This window comes from Corythoichthys intestinalis, chromosome 15 (genome assembly GCF_030265065.1).
Source record: "Corythoichthys intestinalis isolate RoL2023-P3 chromosome 15, ASM3026506v1, whole genome shotgun sequence".
NCBI classification, from domain to species: domain Eukaryota; kingdom Metazoa; phylum Chordata; class Actinopteri; order Syngnathiformes; family Syngnathidae; genus Corythoichthys; species Corythoichthys intestinalis.
In genome coordinates this window covers 27,672,571-27,692,901 of record NC_080409.1, presented here as the reverse complement: position 1 = coordinate 27,692,901, position 20,331 = coordinate 27,672,571, and the positions used below count along the sequence as shown (strand labels likewise).

The following is a 20,331-nucleotide window of genomic DNA, read 5'->3' as shown; positions in this document are numbered from 1 at the left end:
TTTGATTGTGGCTTTCTGAAAAACAATAATTTTTTACATTTATGCACTTCTGCAATCGTCACACTTTTTCTGTTACAAAATGACCCCGGCCCCTCATCAGAGAAGGGAAAAGTTATGTGACCCTCACAGGAAAAAGTTTGGGGAGCCCTGCTTTAACACATATTGCCAAAAGCAGAACAACAACCTATCTGCCAATATATACCAATATTTTTTATTTCTATTAGATAAATGTTTCAGTAAAATGTTACACATTCTTGTGTATTTGCCACTTATTGCCACAGTTAACATTGAGGCTTTGGGCCTCTTTTGATCTCGTTGTGAGTGTGTAAGGTTGTGACTTCTGATTAAACAAACTTGATGCCAATCAAAACGTTTGTTCTTCTTTTTCCCCAAATTAGAATCGATAACAGAATCGATAAAGAATCGAATCGTTAAGCAATATCGATAATGGAATCGGAATCGTAAAAATCCTATCAATTCCCATCCCTAGTTATAGGTATGGTATCGGTCGATACGTATCGGTATCGGCGCCAAAAAATGGTATCGGTGCAACACTATTTGAAACCCTACCCGTCATTAAACAGGAAGTCATGTGTATGTGACGGACTGTTATCACAGCAGCTCGCCAAATGAAAGACGACACGTTAAGACGCGACATCACTTTCCGTCAGGCTGTCAATCAAAGCGTCAGACTGACATCAGCTGCTGTCGACAAAGAAAAGTGACATGCGGCTAGAACCGATTGCACCATAATGTTTGTGTGTACGCACGTCAGAATGAAACAACATATTTACATATATGAAAGCACGCAAACGCAATCAATGTTACTACGAAAACACTTCCACACATAAGAGATAGAAGATATTAGGAAATGGCAAAATACACAAATAATTGACGTTCATGATAATTGCCATGAAAAAAAATTAAATTGAACATTGGAAGGAGCTTGAGAAAAAAAATACTGCGAATACTGAAAATTTGCAAAAAATTTCATCAACTCAATCAAATTAAATCAAATTTATGTATACTGATCTTTCTTCCTTATGTCTGTCATTCTTTTTTTTTTTCTTTTTTTTTAACAAACTTAGTCAAATTAACAGGGGAACAAGACATGAATTATCGTGAATTGTGGAAATTTGCAGCGGGGAAATAGTAGCTAAAAATTAGCAGTGTCTCAAGACAAAAAAAAAACACTTCGTACTTGTGAAATAAATGTTACATACACATTTACACACAGCGTCCTTATTTATTTTTCAGAAAGGACAAAAAGCGTCTTAATGCCAGATTGCATGGGCAATATGTAACTTCTGAGTAACTTTTCGTTTAAAGTGAACTCTGAAAAATTTACTTATTTAGGAATTGAAGTAACAAAAAATACAGGCGTTTCTTTAAAGAAAATGTTCCTCCTCTGATTGAAAAATTACGTTCCAAATTGGTGTTCTTGAGTGCTCCTCCTATTTCATTCATTGGACGAATAAATGCAATTAAAATGCTATTTGTCCCACAATTATTATACTTGTTTCAAAATGTTCCAATTTTCCTTAACAAGGCATTCTTCTAACGACTGGACTCCCTCATAAATCCTTTTTTGTGGGTACACAGACCTCCTATGATCAGTAAAGTATATCTCTTTAAACCAAAATGTGAGAGTGGACTGGAACTTCCATTTTTTTGGACGTTTGTTGGACCTCAGCAATGAAAATGTTTTCCTTCTGGCTGAATTCTAGAAGACCCCAACCTACTTATTTACTGATAGAACAAGGAAGACTGCCTTCCTTATCGCACGGCCACCAAATTACTGGCACCAATAAAATCAGTGGGTCACTAGATAACAACAATCCGATTACCGTATTTTTCGGACTACAAGTCGCACCGGAGTATAAGTCGCACCATCCATAAAATGCCCAACGAAGAGAAAAAAAAACATATATGTAAGTCGCACCGGAGTATAAGTCGCATTTTTGGGGGAAATTTACTTGATAAAATCCAACAAACATAACAGATATGTCATCTTGAAAGGCAATTTAATATAAAAATACAATAGAGAACAACATGGTGAATTAGTGTACAGTGTACAGTGCATCAACAACAAAATGCGACTATACTGTCCACACCAGGACGCTACGGCTCGGTCCTGGCTATACAGCGAGCTAAAGTCCCAAATGACGATGCTGGACTTCTGTATAATTTGCAGAATCATTTTCGTCCTCGATACCAAACAGGTTCGCATCAAATAAATGAATAAAATTATTATTATTATTAATTAAATAAATAAATGATAATAACAGCTATGACACAAACGGTTAGCATGCGTTCGCAAGCATTAGCACATCGTTCAAACAACCACAAAACTGGCTTTAAGTGTCCGATCGCGGGTGGAAAACACACAACAACAACAGAAAAGATGATACACACAGGCGTTGCCTCTGTAGAGATATTTTACAAGCATGAACAATAATCGTAGGTCCGCGGCTGTGTGTCTCTCTCTGTCTCTCTCTCTCTCGCCCAATCGCTCAGAGACGCTGCATAGCTGTCCGTCTTCTTCTGGCGTGTGAGCGCTCTTCTTCGCGTAAACAAGTGCGAGTGTGCCCCCATGTGGGCGTGAAAGCGCCACAAACTAAAAGCATGCATTTCAATATAAAAAAAGTCAATATTACATTTGAACACAGATTGCCAAAGGCAGAACGCGAACGTGGCCATAGCTATTAAGAGTCATTCAGATAACTATAGCATAAAGAACATGCTAACAAGTTTACCAAACCATCAGTGTCACTCCAAAACACCAAAATAACATGTAAAATGATGAAATACGGTATTTATGATATGATACGTACTCGGAAACAAATTAGGACACATTTGAACCTCAACTCTGTGTTCTCTGAGAGAATAGATAAAAATCCTACTTTTACCCCCCTCAAGTGGCACATGGATGGATGGATTCTCTAAGTGGAATCGACTTGGTATTAAATGTATCGGCGCTCTCTACATAGTTGGGATACTTGGTTCATTCCCTCAATTGCAGCAGAAATTTGAACTGGGGAATAATAACTTCTTTCAATATTTGCAAATTGAAATTAATGAAAAATGAATTGAAATGCAACCCAATGAAGTTCATAGCTTGTATTTACACTACTTATGTCTTTGACTTCTCTCTTGGTCCATTCACATAGATGTAAATGGGAGAAAGAATTTGGAGTACCTTTCACGAATAACTTCAGGTAAAGAGCACTTCAAAATATTAACACTTATTCACGCAATTCAAGACATCAACTTATTTAGTTCGGGGCCGGATCTATGGGGGGGCCAGGGTGGGCGCGGCCCACCCAGACGTGAGTCGTGCCCACCCAATCAAAATGTCGGTGTTCTGTTATGCATAAAAGATTGATGGGTTTTGTGATTGAATACCTGAGTTTTATTGCTTTTAAGTCTTATTAGCATTATCTAGTGGACGCCTTAATTTACTGCATCCCATGTGCACTTTATTTGAAAGAAACTGTCACACGGATGTTCAGTAGTTGTTCAGTAGGGAATCACACGAAGAAGGCCGCAGTCAGTTCGCACCGTCTCTGTGACCACTTTGCCTTGAATTTAAGGTTGCATCGCCGGTATGTATTGTTTAAATGTGTTTAAAAACGTAAATATGTGAATTGTGTGTACTTCAGTGCAAAAAAAAGTGACAGATTCACTTAGCATGAAACTTGTGATATGTTAATTACCCACGAGTTAGAGGGTCGGCAAAATGGCGTCTCGGGCGCTCTGCTAATTGTTTATTCATATTTTCATATGCAGTTTGCTACAGATAGGGCAGTACATATGCGATTTCATATATTGTGCATAATTTGATTGTATTGTTTTGTCTGTTTCCCTTTTGAGTGTTAATAAACCTGCTTAGACATAGCCACGTCTGTAGAGTCGTTGATACGAGAAAGGTGTTCATAGCCACGACTATCGTGACGGCACAGTCTCTATTTAGCGTCGCACTGGATATAGAGAACGCACGGAGAGTTGGTCTCACCTACTTTTTTATTGCAGGATTAACGGTTACTGTTGGCCGCAACCACGCCGAACAAGTAATCACCAAAACAAGCTGTTTTTCCAACCTCATTTGTTATCCGCGCGCTTCCTCTCTCTCCTCCAGACACATTCTCGCAGTCGGACATCCGGACATTAATGACATCACCAGCCAAAACAAAGCGTCGCCATATTGAAATGAGGGCAAAACAGGAGTCACAAGCAGTGGCTCTGTCCTTTATTGTAGTACAAACGCGTTGAACTTTTGTCTTATTTGCGGTCTTTTTTTCCATCGGAATGACTAAAAGTTGCCGTGTTGAGGTTTGTAACACAAGGAAGAGTTTGGAGCCGCATTTGAAGTTCTTTATTCTTCCTCGTGAGAAGAAAAGGACAAGCAAATGGCTGAAAGCAATTAATTAAGGAACAGTAAAAGAAGACTGTTCCGTGGACCATTCTCGCCAGTGGGAACCTAAATCCAGGCACATTTACTGTACGTTTGCAGCTGACATTTTATTACTGGTGAGTAAACTTTAATCGATTTTTCTTGCCCCAATTAGCTGCTAGGATTCAATAGACTAAGCATTTTTATTATTACCGTAACTGACAACTTGCAAAGCGTTATTTTTCTTTTGCCATGAACTGCTCTGATCGGTCAATCGGTATATTATTGGCCTGGTGGGAATTGGTTATTTTGCCGTGACGTGTTCACAGCTAAATAACGCTTGGAGGCGAATTACCGGTTACGGCAGAAATGATCACTCCGTATATACTACCAGTTTTCTTAGTTCCTCACAGTACATATTCCATGTAATTGGTAAAGGTCAACTTACAGGGTGACTTTATGAGGTAGTTGTAGATGTTACCGAACTCCACTGCAGGCAATTCCTTTGGATTGTTTATCCAGCTATCAGCTGCTACTTTGTATGGGCAGATTTGCAGGCCAATACACGCTAATTTTAAGTTGTATTGCCTCCTCGCGTCTGTCGGCAGTGACTCGTGATAATAAGTCATGTTTAAGACGTTTTTAATGAAAAAAAGACGCAAAACACAGCTGAAATATATGAATTTCAGACGTTTGTCTGCGGATGTTTACCTGTGTGTGCCCCCATCTCAAAATGGCGACACGTTGCTATGCGAGATGACGTCATCGTGACATCACGCCGACAGCGAGAATAAGTAGATAGATGAATGAAAAAAAACAACAAACAAACAAAAAACAAACCCCCCAAAAATTAATGCAGCCTCAACGGGACACAAGCCAGTGTCGTACTTGCGCCGGTCCCAAGCCTGGAGAAATGCAGAGGGTAAAAAAAAGCCTGCATTGGGGGTGCCCCCTCAAGTTTTCTTAGTGCCCACTCTGGTGGGTAAACCTAGATCCGGGCCTGATTTAGTTTAAGATGTTCATAGTTTAAGATCATACATATGCTTCATTTTTTAAAGGAAAGATTACATGGTATTTATCCTGACAGATCACCTATATGTGATAAGTGCAAGTTTCATTTGTAACACAACTTCATAGTTATATAACATGACCAAAAATGTACTCATCCTGGACTGAAATATTAGGCATTATGTCGGAGGTCATGGGAAATACGGTCAATCCAGACTTTATTATTTTTGGGGTATTGGAAGAAGTCACGAGGAAATCGAGCAAAACACAACAGGGTCTGCTTTCATACGGTATCATTATAGCAAAAAAAAAAAAAAAAACTCATTTTGACCCAATGGAAGAGTACAGATCTGCCAACATCTAAATTGGAGGTTGGAAGGTATAACTGGCACACTTGGAAAGAATAAGCTACGCTTTCAAAGGAAGACTACAATAGTTTGACCTGACATGGCAACCACTCAAGCTGTATAAAAATGGGCACAACTTGATATTTATGACAGAAGATAGGATTGTTGAATGGTCTATCGGGTCAAAAATACATCAAACTTCGAAAACCTGTTAATAACTGACAGTCATTAAAAACAAACATCCTCATTGGTACGTTCGTATAAATTGAAAGCCGTGCTAATAAGCATGGCCGCCCCTGTTGCGCCGGTCACCTATATGTAAATGTAAACGTCCATATATTAACCTTTGCGCACGCGTGACGACGTGGGCCGTGTCTGCAAATTGGCCTCCTTAATCCTCCGTCTAATTGATCGTGAGAAGTTTGCGGATGACATTTGAAGAACGCGAAGCGAGCGAGGCGGCGTGATTGATCGCGCCTGAGCGAGGCGCTAATGAATGCCAGCGAGTCACTTAGCGACGCGCCCGCAACTCCAAGCGAGGGAGATTAGGCCCCGAGGTCGGACGTCTTAATGAAGACGGCGAGCGAGACGGTGGACGCCATCGTGCTAGCAACAGCGCTAGCAGCTTTGCTATCTGGCGCGCGGATGCAGTATCTGCTGAAACGTCATTGGCAACGTAATGTCACTTGCCCTTGCATCATGTTGGATTTCAAATTGAATGTGAATTCATCAAATATTTTTATTGGGCTGTCAAACGATTAAAATTTTTAATCGAGTTAATTACTGCTTAAAAATTAATTAATTGTAATTAATTGCAATTAATTGCAATTCAAACCATCTATAAAATATGCCATATTTTTCTGTAAATTATTGTTGGAATGGAAAGATAAGACACAAGATGGATATATACATTCAACATGTGGTACATAAGGACTGTATTTGTTTATTATAACAATAAATCAACAAGATGGCATTAACATTATTAACATTCTGTTAAAGCGATCCATGGATAGAAAGACTTGCAGTTCTTAAAAGATAAATGTTAGTACAAGTTATAGAAATTTTATATTAAAACCTCTCTTAATGTTTTCGTTTTAATAAAATTTGTAAAATTTTCAATCAAAAAATAAACTAGTAGCCTGCCATTGTTGATGTCAATAATTACTTACACAATGCTCATGGGTGCTGAAGCCTATTAAATCAGTCGCACCCAAGCTCCAGCAGAGGGCAGCAAAACTCCATAAAACACAATTAACAAGTGGGCAGTTCACTGTACTGTCATTTAAATCTGTCTGAGCGGGGCATGTGCGTTAATTGCGTCAAATATTTTAACGTGATGAATTAAAAAAATTAATTACCGCCTGTTAACGCGATAATTTTGACAGCCCTAATTTTTATTATTCAGTTACGGACTCAATTACAAATAAAAATAAATAAAAAAAAACACTATATAGCCACAAACATAACATATCATAAATGTAATATTTTTGGAAATAGTCTTGTTGTTCCTTCAGGTTTTAAAGACACTTAACCCGGTTTAAAAAAAAAAAAAAAATCTGCAAAGAACCAAAATTGGTTCTCATTGTTGCTCTGAACATAGAGTTGTTTTGTCAAAAGAAATCTGTGTGGGATCAGTTAAAAATGACGTGAATAATAGTATGCAGGCTATTGTGAAAATATAGTTCGAAGCAGTAGTGATAGTAGTCGTAAAAAATATATATATATACAGTGCCTTGCAAAAGTATTCGGCCCCCTTGAATCTTGCAACCTTTCGCCACATTTCAGGCTTCAAACATAAAGATATGAAATTTAATTTTTTTTGTCAAGAATCAACAACAAGTGGGACACAATCGTGAAGTGGAACAACATTTATTGGATAATTTAAACTTTTTTAACAAATAAAAAACTGAAAAGTGGGGCGTGCAATATTATTCGGCCCCTTTACTTTCAGTGCAGCAAACTCACTCCAGAAGTTCAGTGAGGATCTCTGAATGATCCAATGTTGTCCTAAATGACCGATGATGATAAATAGAATCCACCTGTGTGTAATCAAGTCTCCGTATAAATGCACCTGCTCTGTGATAGTCTCAGGGTTCTGTTTAAAGTGCAGAGAGCATTATGAAAACCAAGGAACACACCAGGCAGGTCCGAGATACTGTTGTGGAGAAGTTTAAAGCCGGATTTGGATACAAAAAGATTTCCCAAGTTTTAAACATCTCAAGGAGCACTGTGCAAGCCGTCATATTGAAATGGAAGGAGCATCAGACCACTGCAAATCTACCAAGACCCGGCCGTCCTTCCAAACTTTCTTCTCAAACAAGGACTGAACTGATCAGAGATGCAGCCAAGAGGCCCATGATCACTCTGGATGAACTGCAGAGATCTACAGCTGAGGTGGGAGAGTCTGTCCATAGGACAACAATCAGTCGTACACTGCACAAATCTGGCCTTTATGGAAGAGTGGCAAGAAGAAAGCCATTTCTCAAAGATATCCATAAAAAGTCTCGTTTAAAGTTTGCCACAAGCCACCTGGGAGACACACCAAACATGTGGAAGAAGGTGCTCTGGTCAGATGAAACCAAAATTGAACTTTTTGGCCACAATGCAAAACGATATGTTTGGCGTAAAAGCAACACAGCTCATCACCCTGAACACACCATCCCCACTGTCAAACATGGTGGTGGCAGCATCATGGTTTGGGCCTGCTTTTCTTCAGCAGGGACAGGGAAGATGGTTAAAATTGACGGGAAGATGGATGCAGCCAAATACAGGAACATTCTGGAAGAAAACCTGTTGGTATCTACACAAGACCTGAGACTGGGACGGAGATTTATCTTCCAACAGGACAATGATCCAAAACATAAAGCCAAATCTACAATGGAATGGTTCAAAAATAAACGTATCCAGGTGTTAGAATGGCCAAGTCAAAGTCCAGACCTGAATCCAATCGAGAATCTGTGGAAAGAGCTGAAGACTGCTGTTCACAAACACTCTCCATCCAACCTCACTGAGCTCGAGCTGTTTTGCAAGGAAGAATGGGCAAGAATGTCAGTCTCTCGATGTGCAAAACTGATAGAAACATATCCCAAGCGACTTGCAGCTGTAATTGGAGCAAAAGGTGGCGCTACAAAGTATTAACGCAAGGGGGCCAAATAATATTGCACGCCCCACTTTTCAGTTTTTTATTTGTTAAAAAAGTTTAAATTATCCAATAAATTTTGTTCCACTTCACGATTGTGTCCCACTTGTTGTTGATTCTTGACAAAAAATTAAAAATTTTATATCTTTATGTTTGAAGCCTGAAATGTGGCGAAAGGTTGCAAGGTTCAAGGGGGCCGAATACTTTTGCAAGGCACTGTATTTACCTCAACTCATCACTAAAACACTACAATTAGTCATTCTACGCTGAGGATAAAGAATATATGACTTTGAGTGCTGTCATAATATCCATTTGCACCATAAAGATTCCAATTAGCAATAGCATGAAGCGAAACAACGGTTACCAAACAAAGTTTAAATCGAATTATTTATTATTTTTAGTTCAACTCGACTGTCAATGATGTCACATGTTAATCAGAAGACGAGCCGCAATTAGCACTCAATAAAAGACAGGCAGACATATTTGCACTCACAAACAAGTACACACACAAACACACACTTGCACTCAAAGACATGCTCACAGACGCCTGGAGGCGTCGCGGGTGTCACTTCCAATCTAAGCCGCGCTTCAATCAGCATCACATCTTCGCGGCGGGGTTGCTGCACCGACTCTCGGGGGATTAGAACAATATATTATGGGATGTCAAGCGGAGCGGCTGGATTAGTGCCAGGGAAGAGCGCTTGGATCACCCTGGGCTGGACTCCCGCCCACAAAGAAGATTGAGGGGGGTTAACTCATTGGCTTCCATTGACAGCGAGAGACGGCCAATCCATTTTGACTGGGAGGGTCTGCTCCTCCCAGTCAAAATGGATTAGACGTCTATCACCGTCAATAACACGGAAAGATGATCATTCAATGCCAGCCTTCCATGAAAACCCAAGATTCTGATACATTTTCTAAATGTTCGTGTAAATTTTGAAATAACATATTTTACTGATTACATATTTTACTGTATTTGAATATGAACAATGAAATGATGCGCCTCACTAGTGTCACCTACAAGTGGCGATGTTCACTACAGTAAACATGACGCGACATTGTCGCTTACCTGCAGAATGTGGCTGCCCAGGTGCGGTTCAAAGATGTCCGAAGCCAAGGCGCCGGGGCTCCTCCTCCTCTGGTTGCCGATAGCTACGCACACACGTACACACACATGCACACGCGTGCATACGCACATACACACGAGGAGAGAAAAAAAGCACAGGACAAGACAGAAGAAGACTGGTGAGACTCGGACACATTGAAACGAGCAAAGCAGCACACACACCGACGTGCACACGTGCGCACATACACATACACACAAACTTGGAGCCAGCCTGGCGTGACGAACACACATTGCACAGGACAAGAGGAACCAATCAGGTCAGCTGTGCACCCGGTGGAGGTTCAAGTCATGCTAATCACTGATAGCGGGGCTAGGCTAACACCACAGATAATCAGGAGCTCATCCCAAATGCATGATCGTCATCATAGCTGTCAGTGAATGAGTTAGTGGGAATTTGACAATACAGCGATATTAAATGTAACTACAAAAAATGTTGCTGAACTATATTTCCAATGATGTATTTCAACCAAGTGAATTTTTCAAGTTACATATGATGCAGTCAATAATCCTGCCACAGATACACACAAAAACAAGTGGAAAAAAAATGCATAGAAAACCAAACCAAAAAATAAAAACTACCAAAAATCCGTGAAACAAAAGTGAACAAAAGACAAGCAAAACAAACAAACAAACAAAAAAAAAAAACCACAAAAAAAAGACAAGACAAAATAGAATGAAAAAAAGCATAACAACAAATATACAAAAACTAGGGCTGTCAAAATTATCGCGTTAACGGGCGGTAATTAATTTTTTAAAAAATTAATCACGGTAAAATATTTGACACATTTAACGCACATGCCCAGCTCAAACAGATTAAAATGACAGCATAGTGTCATATGCACTTGTTACTTGTGTTTTTGGGTGTTTTGTTGCCCTCTGCTGGCGCTTGGGTGCGACTGATTTTATGGGTTTTAGCACCATGAGCATTGTGTAATTATTGACATCAACAATGGCGAGCTACTAGTTTATTTTTTGTTTGAAAATTTTACAAATGTTATCAAAACGAAAACTTTAAGAGGGGTTTTAATATAAAATTTCTATAACTTCTACTAACATTTATCTTTTAAGAACTACAAGTCTTTCTATACATGGATCGCTTTAACAGAATGTTAATAATGTTAATGCCATCTTGTTGATTTATTGTTATAATAAACAAATACAGTACTTATGTACAGTATGTTGAATGTATATATCCGTCTTGTGTCTTATCTTTCCAATTCAACAATGATTTACAGAAAAATATGGCATATTTTATAGATGGTTCGAATTGCGATTAATTACGATTAGGGCTGTCAAAATTAACGTGTTAACGGGCGGTAATTAATTTTTAAAATTAATCACGTTAAAATATTTAACGCAATTAACGCATGCGCGGAACGACCCACTCAAGCAATGCCGCGAACATACTACAATGGCGCCGTTTGAAGTACATATACTGTATTGAGAGCTAAGGGCAGAGACAAGCAAGTGGAGTGGACGCAGGTGTTACCGGCACCCGCCAAGGGGGCCGCTGTTATTTTCAATGTGACCGGCATTATCAGATTGAGCAGTGAGGAAGAAAGTGGTCGAGCGAGAGAGGGAGCGAGAGAGTAGAGAAAGTGCGCAGTTAGCGCAGGCCCAAGTGCTGCGTTCCCCACATGCTTTTGTTTTGTTAATAATAGTATTCATAAAAAGCCATCTAACGCCTCTCGGTGTTTATATGTTTGCCGCTATCTTCCTCAGGAGGTAATCGGACGAACCGAGCCATCTGACGACAATGAGCCAACATGATTCACCGGTCCAATGGGATCCATAGCACTACCAATTTCTTAGCAGGATGAATTGGTAACGCCGACAATTATTGGAGCAGCGCTATTTATTGGGTTACGCAGCAGCATCTCTTCCACAGTTTGTATAACTATTGTGGCAAACGACATGCGGAAGTATAACTAGAGATGATCTTTTACTTAACACCATTTAGTGTACTTAACGCAGAGAAGATATATCCTTTGCAGAAACCACTGTGACTCATGGTTGCTCAAATTCCCATCATGCATTTGGGCAGTTAAGAACATTTAAATCGCTACAGTATCATTTAGTGAAAGCACAACAAAAATAATATTCCTATCTCTCAAAAATAAGATAATGTTCACAAAAAGAAAAGTGCTCAATGCAAAGAGATCTGGCATTTCCAATCAAAACAGCTATGCAAAAATAATACGCTATTCAAACATTAAGTTTAGCTAAAAAAAAAATACACTAAATGGCAATATTTTGTCACAATATACAAACTATCAAAATTACTATAACTTGTACTCACATTTATCTTTTATGAATTCAAAGTCTTTCTATCCGTGGATCCCTTTCACAGAAAGAATGTTAATGTTAATGCCGTCTTGTGGATTTATTGTTATAATAAACAAACACAGTACTTATGTACAGTATGTTAAATGTATATATCTGTCTTATCTTTCCATTCCAACAATAATTTACAGAAAAATATGGCATATTTTAGCGATGGTTTGAATTACGATTAATTGCGATTAATTACGATTAATTAATTTTTAAGCTGTAATTAACTCGATTAAAATTTTTAATCGTTTGACAGCCCTAACAAAAAACCAAAGAATTTAAACCAAAAACAACCAAAACCAACCACCCCCTCAAAAAAATGAACTAACTCCACCCCCCCAAGATAAAACAAAACATGATGTCATCATTTTTTCACTATACATGCGTATGTGTTCATTTTCCATCCAACTGAAGGAAATCAACAGTATGTAAAAGGGGAAAAGCATCCATATACCAAGTGTCGGATGAAGCATGATGGTTTGAATGCATAAAGGCTGACGTATTAAACAAATTGCAAAAGTATATAGACAAGTTTCCTGAGCGAAATATGGGTTGTGGCATCTTGGCAAATGTCTGCTCCGAACCCTCGGTTTAGAAAAAACAAAATGAATTGCGGTTGAAGTAAGCAGTGTGTTGACAAAGCTAAAACTGCAAAATCAAGTCAGAGGAACCCACGGAATCTCCAAAAATGCATTCAGCATGACGTAGATGAGATTGTATGATTGTTCTTATCACTTTGTTGATCATTCGTGGACAAATTTATAACAACCTGTCAGCCTGTGTTGACCTCAGGTACAGATTGATACGCCGGCCATTTGATTGACCAAAATGAGGGGAAATTACAAATTATATTACATTTGCTGAATGCAGAAGGGCCGACACTGATTTTGTTGTTACAAGGAAATACTACAAGGTATGTACAGTGTACATATAAACAAAAATAGTATGTCATTCTTTGTTATTGCAGATATTGATCGCAATAAAACATTTGGACAACAAGATTCCATTTCTTGTTTTATTTAAAACGATTGGTGCCTCTGCAAAACAGGTCAATAAATCACAATTTATAACATTATTGTTTAAAATTGCATTCGACAATGTGATATCAGACAGAATAGCTCCGGAGCCTCGCCAAATTTTTACCCGACATTACAGCCATGCGGGTTTTCTCCCGCTGTCCTGGCTAATTCCAGCTCCAATAGCGTATCTTAAAGTTGCTGCAGTTAAAAAGCTCGTATTGGATCTCAGGATCGAGCTGACGGTCCGCCGCGAGGCGAGCCTCCACCTCCAGCCCCAATTTCTCAGCTGCCCTGGGGTAGAATAACGTAGTCTCGCTATATCTCCATCAATGTAGAGTAAGTGTTGCTGTGAGGGACATCAACTTATCTTCCCTTTACTAACAGCAGTTTCCACCTGTAAACAAATGAACAAAAAACTTGTAACATTTGCGTTTATGCGTTGACATAATTGTGCCATCTACACGTACTGATTAGCAACAGGCTAACAGCAGATACGGTAGTTGTAGTAAATAATAAAGATCATCATAATTACAATCATCATCGTAATAACAATATCAAAGGCTACAAGTCGTTTCATGCGCAAGATTTTAGCTTTAGTATTTTTTTGAGCACCGGACACGAAAATGCAGGGATAGGAAGAACATACCTTCCATAACACAGCGGCCACATGGCGTCAAAAAAACCCGGTCTTTGTGGTGAGACGAGCTTGGCTCCACATCTGCCTTCATGAACATGTCCTCCCCTGTCGTGAAGATGGCAGATGGATGCGGTACTTCCAAATTGTCTTTTTTAAGGGATTTTGATGTGTAATGTTACTCCAGTGTAATGTTGGATGGAGAAATTCTAAAACGGAAGTTGCTAGCAGACGTGCGGATGTAAAGCGGAAGTACTGTATCTGGTCTATTATAGGAAATAAAGGGAAAGCGGGAACAAGAAGTAATGGGGAGTTGGCAAACAAAAAGTTGAAGAAATAGGAAGTAAATAAACAAACAACTGAAAAACAGGAAGTCCAAAAAAAATAAAAGGAAAAAAGGAATAGGAATTCAGGGGGAAAGGGAAGTAGCAAAACATTGCAGCCAAATTCAACAACTTACATTGAGAAGCAGACAGACGGGTCATGTGCTAAGACAGGCAGTGTGTTCGTGCACATGTGTGAGTTTTGATGGCCTGAGGTGTTTGTTGGTCCCTCCAGACCTCATTAGGCCAAATTTCATCTTGGGCTCCGCCCTCTCCCCTTTATCCTAACTATGCGCAGTTAGCCACCATTAATGATGTCATCAGGCAGCTCATTTGAAAGCTCGCCCGCCGCGTCTTCTGCACGCATCCGATGATTCTGGGCACGCCTCATCTTCATCATCATCTTCATCAAAGAGACAAGGTGCACTAAGAGGACCGCCGAGACTTCAAAACAACAAAATAAAAGAAGAAAAACTCGGCAAATCAGAAAAGCCCCGCGGCCACGCTCTCAGCGCTTCGACACAAGCCTACACGTGCGCATGTGCGTGTATTAAATCCACACCTATACAAACAAACAGTAGTTATGGTTCAAAACAACAAACTACTGTTACCATTACAAATGCATAATGTGGTGTTTGATTCTGTTTATTCTTTATGATTATGTGATTGTGCATTCATTTTGTATGTGGTGTGTGTGTATTTTTATTTTCATGAGTTTATAACCCAATGGCCGGATTTCTGTCGATATCAGCTCACTGTCGAATTGTGCTTTTAAGCGCTACTGAGCATGCGCATGGCCACCATGCTCCCCAAGGGTCAACAAAGGTCAACTGTCCATCGATATGAACTACTAATTTTGACTCAGACGTCATTGCTCCTGTTGTTGCTTTTAGTGCACAATATTTTAATAGTGTTATAATATATATGCTATAATACAAAGAAAAGTACCGTATCTTTCGAACTACAAGTCACACCTGAGTATAAGTCGCACCAGCCATAAAATGCCCAACGAAGAGGAAAAAAACATATATGAGTCGCACCGGAGTATAAGTCGCATTTTTGGGGGAAATTTACTCGATAAAATCCAACACATAGAACAGATATGTCATCTTGAAAGGCAATTTAATATAAAAATTAGGGCTGTCAAACGATTAAAATTTTTAATCGCGTTAATCGCAGTTAATTAATCGTAATTAATCACAATTCAAACCATCTCTAAAATATGCCAGATTTTTCTGTAAATTATTGTTGGAATGGAAAGATAAGACAAGACGGACATATACAGTCAACATAGTGTGCATAAGTACTGTATTTGTTTATTATAACAATAAGTCCACAAGATGGCATTAACATTGTTAACATTCTTTCTGTGAAAGGGATCCACGGGTAGAAAGATAATTCTTAAAGGATAAATGTGAGTTTGTATATTGTGACTAAATATTGCCATCTAGTGTATTTGTTGAGCTTTCAGTAAATGATACTGTAGGTACTTAACTGTTCTGCCCAAATGCATGATGGGAAGTGGGCCAACCATGACTGTGTCTGGTGGCTTCAAATGCTATATCTTCTCTGCGTTGGGCACAAACTAGGGTGTTAAGAAAATGATCAAATCCTATCACTCTTCCCCACGTACCTTCCCACTGAATGCATGAAGCTGCTCCTTTTACTTGACGCTGCCTGTTAGTTCTAAATATGTGTATACAGCGCTGGTAAGCGCGTGTGGGTCATTTCACGCATATGTTATTTGCGCTAAATATTTTAACATGATTAATTTAAAAAAATAATTACCGCCCGTTAACGCGATAATTCTGACAGCCCTAATAAAAATACAATAGTAAACAACATACTGAATAAGTGTACAGTGCATGTACAACAAAATGCAATTATACTGTCCTCACCAGGACGCTAAGGCTCGGTCCTGGCTATAAAGCGTGCTAAACTCCCAAATGACGATGCTTGACGTCCGTATAATTTGCTGAATGAATTTCGTCCTTGATACCAAACAGGTTCGCATCAACGTAAATAAATGATAATTAGGTGTTATTACAGCAATGACACAAATGGTTAGCATGCATTCGCTAGGATTAGTACATCCTTCAAACAACCACACAACTGGCTCCTAGTGTCCGATCACGGGTGGAAAACACACAAAAATAACATAAAAGATGATACACACAGGCGTTGCCTCTGTAGAGATATTTTACAAGCATAAACAATTAACGTAGGTTCGCAGCCGTGTTTCTCTCTCGCTAACTCGCCCACTCACTCAAAGCTGCGTAGCTTTCAGTCTTCTTCTGGCGTGTGAGCGCTCTTCTTCGCGTAAACAAGTGTGAGTGCGCCCCCACGTGGGCGTGAAAGTGCCACAAACTAAAAGCATTAATTTCAATATAAAAAAGTAAATAATACAATTGAAAACACATTGCAACGTGGCTATTAAGAGTTATTCAGATAATTATAGCATAAAGAACATGCTAACAAGTTTACCGAAGAATCAGTGTCACTCCAAAACACCAAAATAACATGTGAAATGATATCATAATGTGTTAAAAATTTCACACATGTCGCTCCTGAGTATAAGACGCACCCCCAGCCAAACTATGTAAAAAACTGTGACTTATAGTCCGAAAAATACGGTACACAAAAACACATGCAAGTACAAAATATAAATATACATATGCACTCACGCATACGGTGGAAATACAAACAACCAGAAAATTTACCAAGACAAATGCACTTACAAAATACAAATTCCACATAGCCCATATTAATAACACACCCAGTTTACACAAAGATTGAAATTACACATACACTTGGAGACATACAACAAAATAAAACATGAGTCGCCAATGGAACAGATAGGAAGTGATGTCAGTGTGTGATGGTTGAAGTGTAAACGTGCGGACGAACGAACGCACGCACACCCGCATTCCCTGAGCTGTTTAAAAAGTCATTAGTGCTGCAGGCATTTGAATTGATTTCATTTTAATTGGTGGACTTTTAAAGGTGCGTTTCAGCTACTTGAAAATTTGACGAGTGTTCGTGTTAATAATCCATGCGCGCTCGTTACAAAGCTCGCTTTCGACGCCCTGGCCGACCCACCGGAGACACCCCCAAACGCCAGCCTGCTAGCCCTCTCGACCCCTCCCCCAAAAATCTCGATCAAAGTGTTGAAATTTATGAGATAGTTACGCCAACAAAGTCAACTTGAATTTTTTTTTTATTTGAAGAGCAAAACGTTTCTAGTTGCCCCGACGCCAAAGACATGCTTGGGACGATTAAGTCAGACGCACGGGCTGGATTGACCAATTAGGTGTTAATGGTCCGGGGAGGAGGCGGAGCTTACTGTTAACGAGTCATATCATAAAATGTCGTTGAATGATGTCACGTTCAGGTGAGGATGTCTCTCTCTGTTCTTGCTTTCAAAGACACTTGTTGTAATTTGTAGTCAGTGTAATAAAAAAATGAAATGAGAATTAGTGCGAATACGTGACGAAATAAAAATTTGAAATTTTCAGCTACATTTCTCATAATGCATTTCAACCAAGTGGATTTTTTTTTTAGTTAGGACACGTTCTGACACATTCAGCAACAATGGAAAAAAAAAACATTTGAAAACCAAAAAGCAGGAAATTCAAATGAAAAAAAAAACAATACAAAAGAAACACACAAAAAAACAGTAAAATTTAAAAAATAAATTCACAAAACAACAAAAAAATACCCCCCCCCCCAAAAAAACAACAACAAATAAACAAAAAACAAACAAGAAAAAAAAAGAGTGGTGCTATCATTTTGTAACGACATGAGTGTAAAGTGGTATGAAAAAGTATCTAAACCTTTTGGAATTTCTCACAATTCTGCATAAAATCACCATCAAATGTGATCTTATCTTTGTCAAAATCACACAGAGGAAAAATTTGTGTTGCTTTAACTAAAACCACCCAAACATTTATAGGCTTTCATATTTTAATGAGGATAGCATGCAAAGAATGACAAAAGGCGGAAAAATAAGTAAGTGAACCATCACATTTAATATTTTGTGGCCCGCCCGTTGGCAGCAATGACTTCAACCAGACACTTCCAGTAGCTGCAGATCAGTCTGGCACATCGATCAGGACTAATCTTGACCCATTCTTCTCTACAAAACTGCCGTAGTTCAATCAGATTCCTGGGATGTCTGGCATGAATCGCTGTCTTTAGGTCATGCCACAGCATCTCAATGGGGTCTGGACTTTGACATGGCCACTCCAGAACGTGTATTCGTGTATTTTGTTCTTCTGAAACCATTCGTTTTCCTGCAAACAACCTGATAAACTTTTGAATTCATTCTTCCTTTTGCAACTTGTCCAGGCCCTGAGGCAGCAAAACAGCCCCAAATCACGATGCTTCCTCCACCATGCTTCACGGTGGGGATGAGGTGTTTATGTTGGTGAGCTGTTCCACTTTTCCTCCACACATGACGTTGTGTTTTACTCCCAAACAATTCAACTTTGGTTTCATCAGTCCACAAATAATTTCGCCAAAACCTCTGTGGAGTGTCCAAGTGCCTTTTTGCAAATGTTAAACGAGCAACAATGTTTGTCTGTTTTTTTAAACAGCAGTGGCTTCCTCCGTGGAGTCCTCCCATGAACACCATTCTTAGCCATAGTTTTAGATAAAGTTGATGTGTGCACAGAGATATTGGACTGTTTCAGTGATTTCTGTAAGTCTTTAGCAGACACTGTAGGGTTCTTGATTTACCTTTCAGAGTATTCTTTGCTGAACTCTTGGCGTCGTCTTTGGTGGACGGCCACTCCTCGGGAGAGAAGCAACAGTGCAAAACCCTCTCCATTTATAGACAACTTCTCTGACTGTTGATTGATGAACATCCAGACTTTTAGGGATGGTTTTATATCCTTTCCCAGCTTTATACAAATCAACAATCCTTAATTGGAGGTCTTCCGACAGCTCTTTTGACCGATCCATGATGCACATCAGACAATGCTTCTCACTATGGTTGTTCCGATCATGTTTTTTTGCTCCCGATCCGATCCCGATCGTTTTAGTTTGTGTATCTGCCGATCCCGATATTTCCCGATCCGATTGCTTTTTTTTTTTTTTTGCTCCCGATTCAATTCCAATCATTCCCGATAATTTTTCCCGATCATACAGTGGGGAGAACAAGTATTTGATACACTGCCAATGGGTTTTGCCATTGACTGTGTATCAAATACTTGTTCTCCCCACTGTATATACATTTTGGCAATGCATTAAGAAAAAATGAATAAAACTCGGATGAATATATACATTCAACATACAGTACGTAAGTACTGTATTTGTTTATTATGACAACAAATCCTCAAGATGGCATTTACATTATTCTTTCTGTGAGAGGGATCCACCGATAGAAAGACTTGTAATTCTTAAATGATAAATGTGACTTTTTATATTGTGACTAAATATTGCCATCTAGTGTATTTGTTGAGCTTTCAGTAAATGATACTGTAGCCATTTAACTGTTCTGCACAAATGCATGATGGGGAGTGCAACCATTACTGTCCGTAGTGCAGTGCTTCTCAATTATTTTCTGTTACGCCCCTCCAAGGAAGACGTAAATGTTTCGCGCCCCCCCAAACTCTGCCGCCACTGTAAATAGTATCATTTGTCTATAATATTACTATTATAAGTACGCCTCTGCCACACATTGTATCCTCTTTTTTCTATTAGAGAAAATAACAGAGATCAACTTATAAAGTACAACTTTATTCACATTGTTTCGTTTGTAACAGAAAAGATTTAACGGGCATCAATTTGCTTGAATTTAAAAAAAAAAAAAAAAGTCACATCCAAACTGTAAAAACACACTCAAGGTACATTTTTGACCATTTGATACTGAAAAATAAAATCAGTAAATAATAACAAATTCAAATTGATTAGAAACATTAACTCATGAAGACAACATGCCAAAAAATTTGACCGAAAAAACAAAACTGAATAGAAGAAAAAAGCGTTTTTGGACAGAGGGACAGTTTTTA

The 20,331-nt window shown here is 38.9% G+C and overlaps 1 protein-coding gene across 5 annotated transcripts in view; it reads right to left on the bottom strand.

Annotated features, from left to right (window-relative positions):
• LOC130930622 (neuronal PAS domain-containing protein 3) overlaps nt 1–20,331 on the bottom strand; it is a 267,831-nt gene that overhangs the window by 102,316 nt on the left and 145,184 nt on the right. For 3 of the 5 annotated variants that reach the window (XM_057858590.1, XM_057858589.1, XM_057858593.1), the window contains one exon: nt 9,957–10,039. The exons of the other annotated variants lie outside the window; for them this stretch is intronic. In XM_057858590.1, the coding sequence (XP_057714573.1) occupies nt 9,957–10,039 (83 nt within the window). The remainder of the gene's footprint in view (nt 1–9,956; nt 10,040–20,331) is intronic. 5 annotated transcript variants of the gene reach the window in all.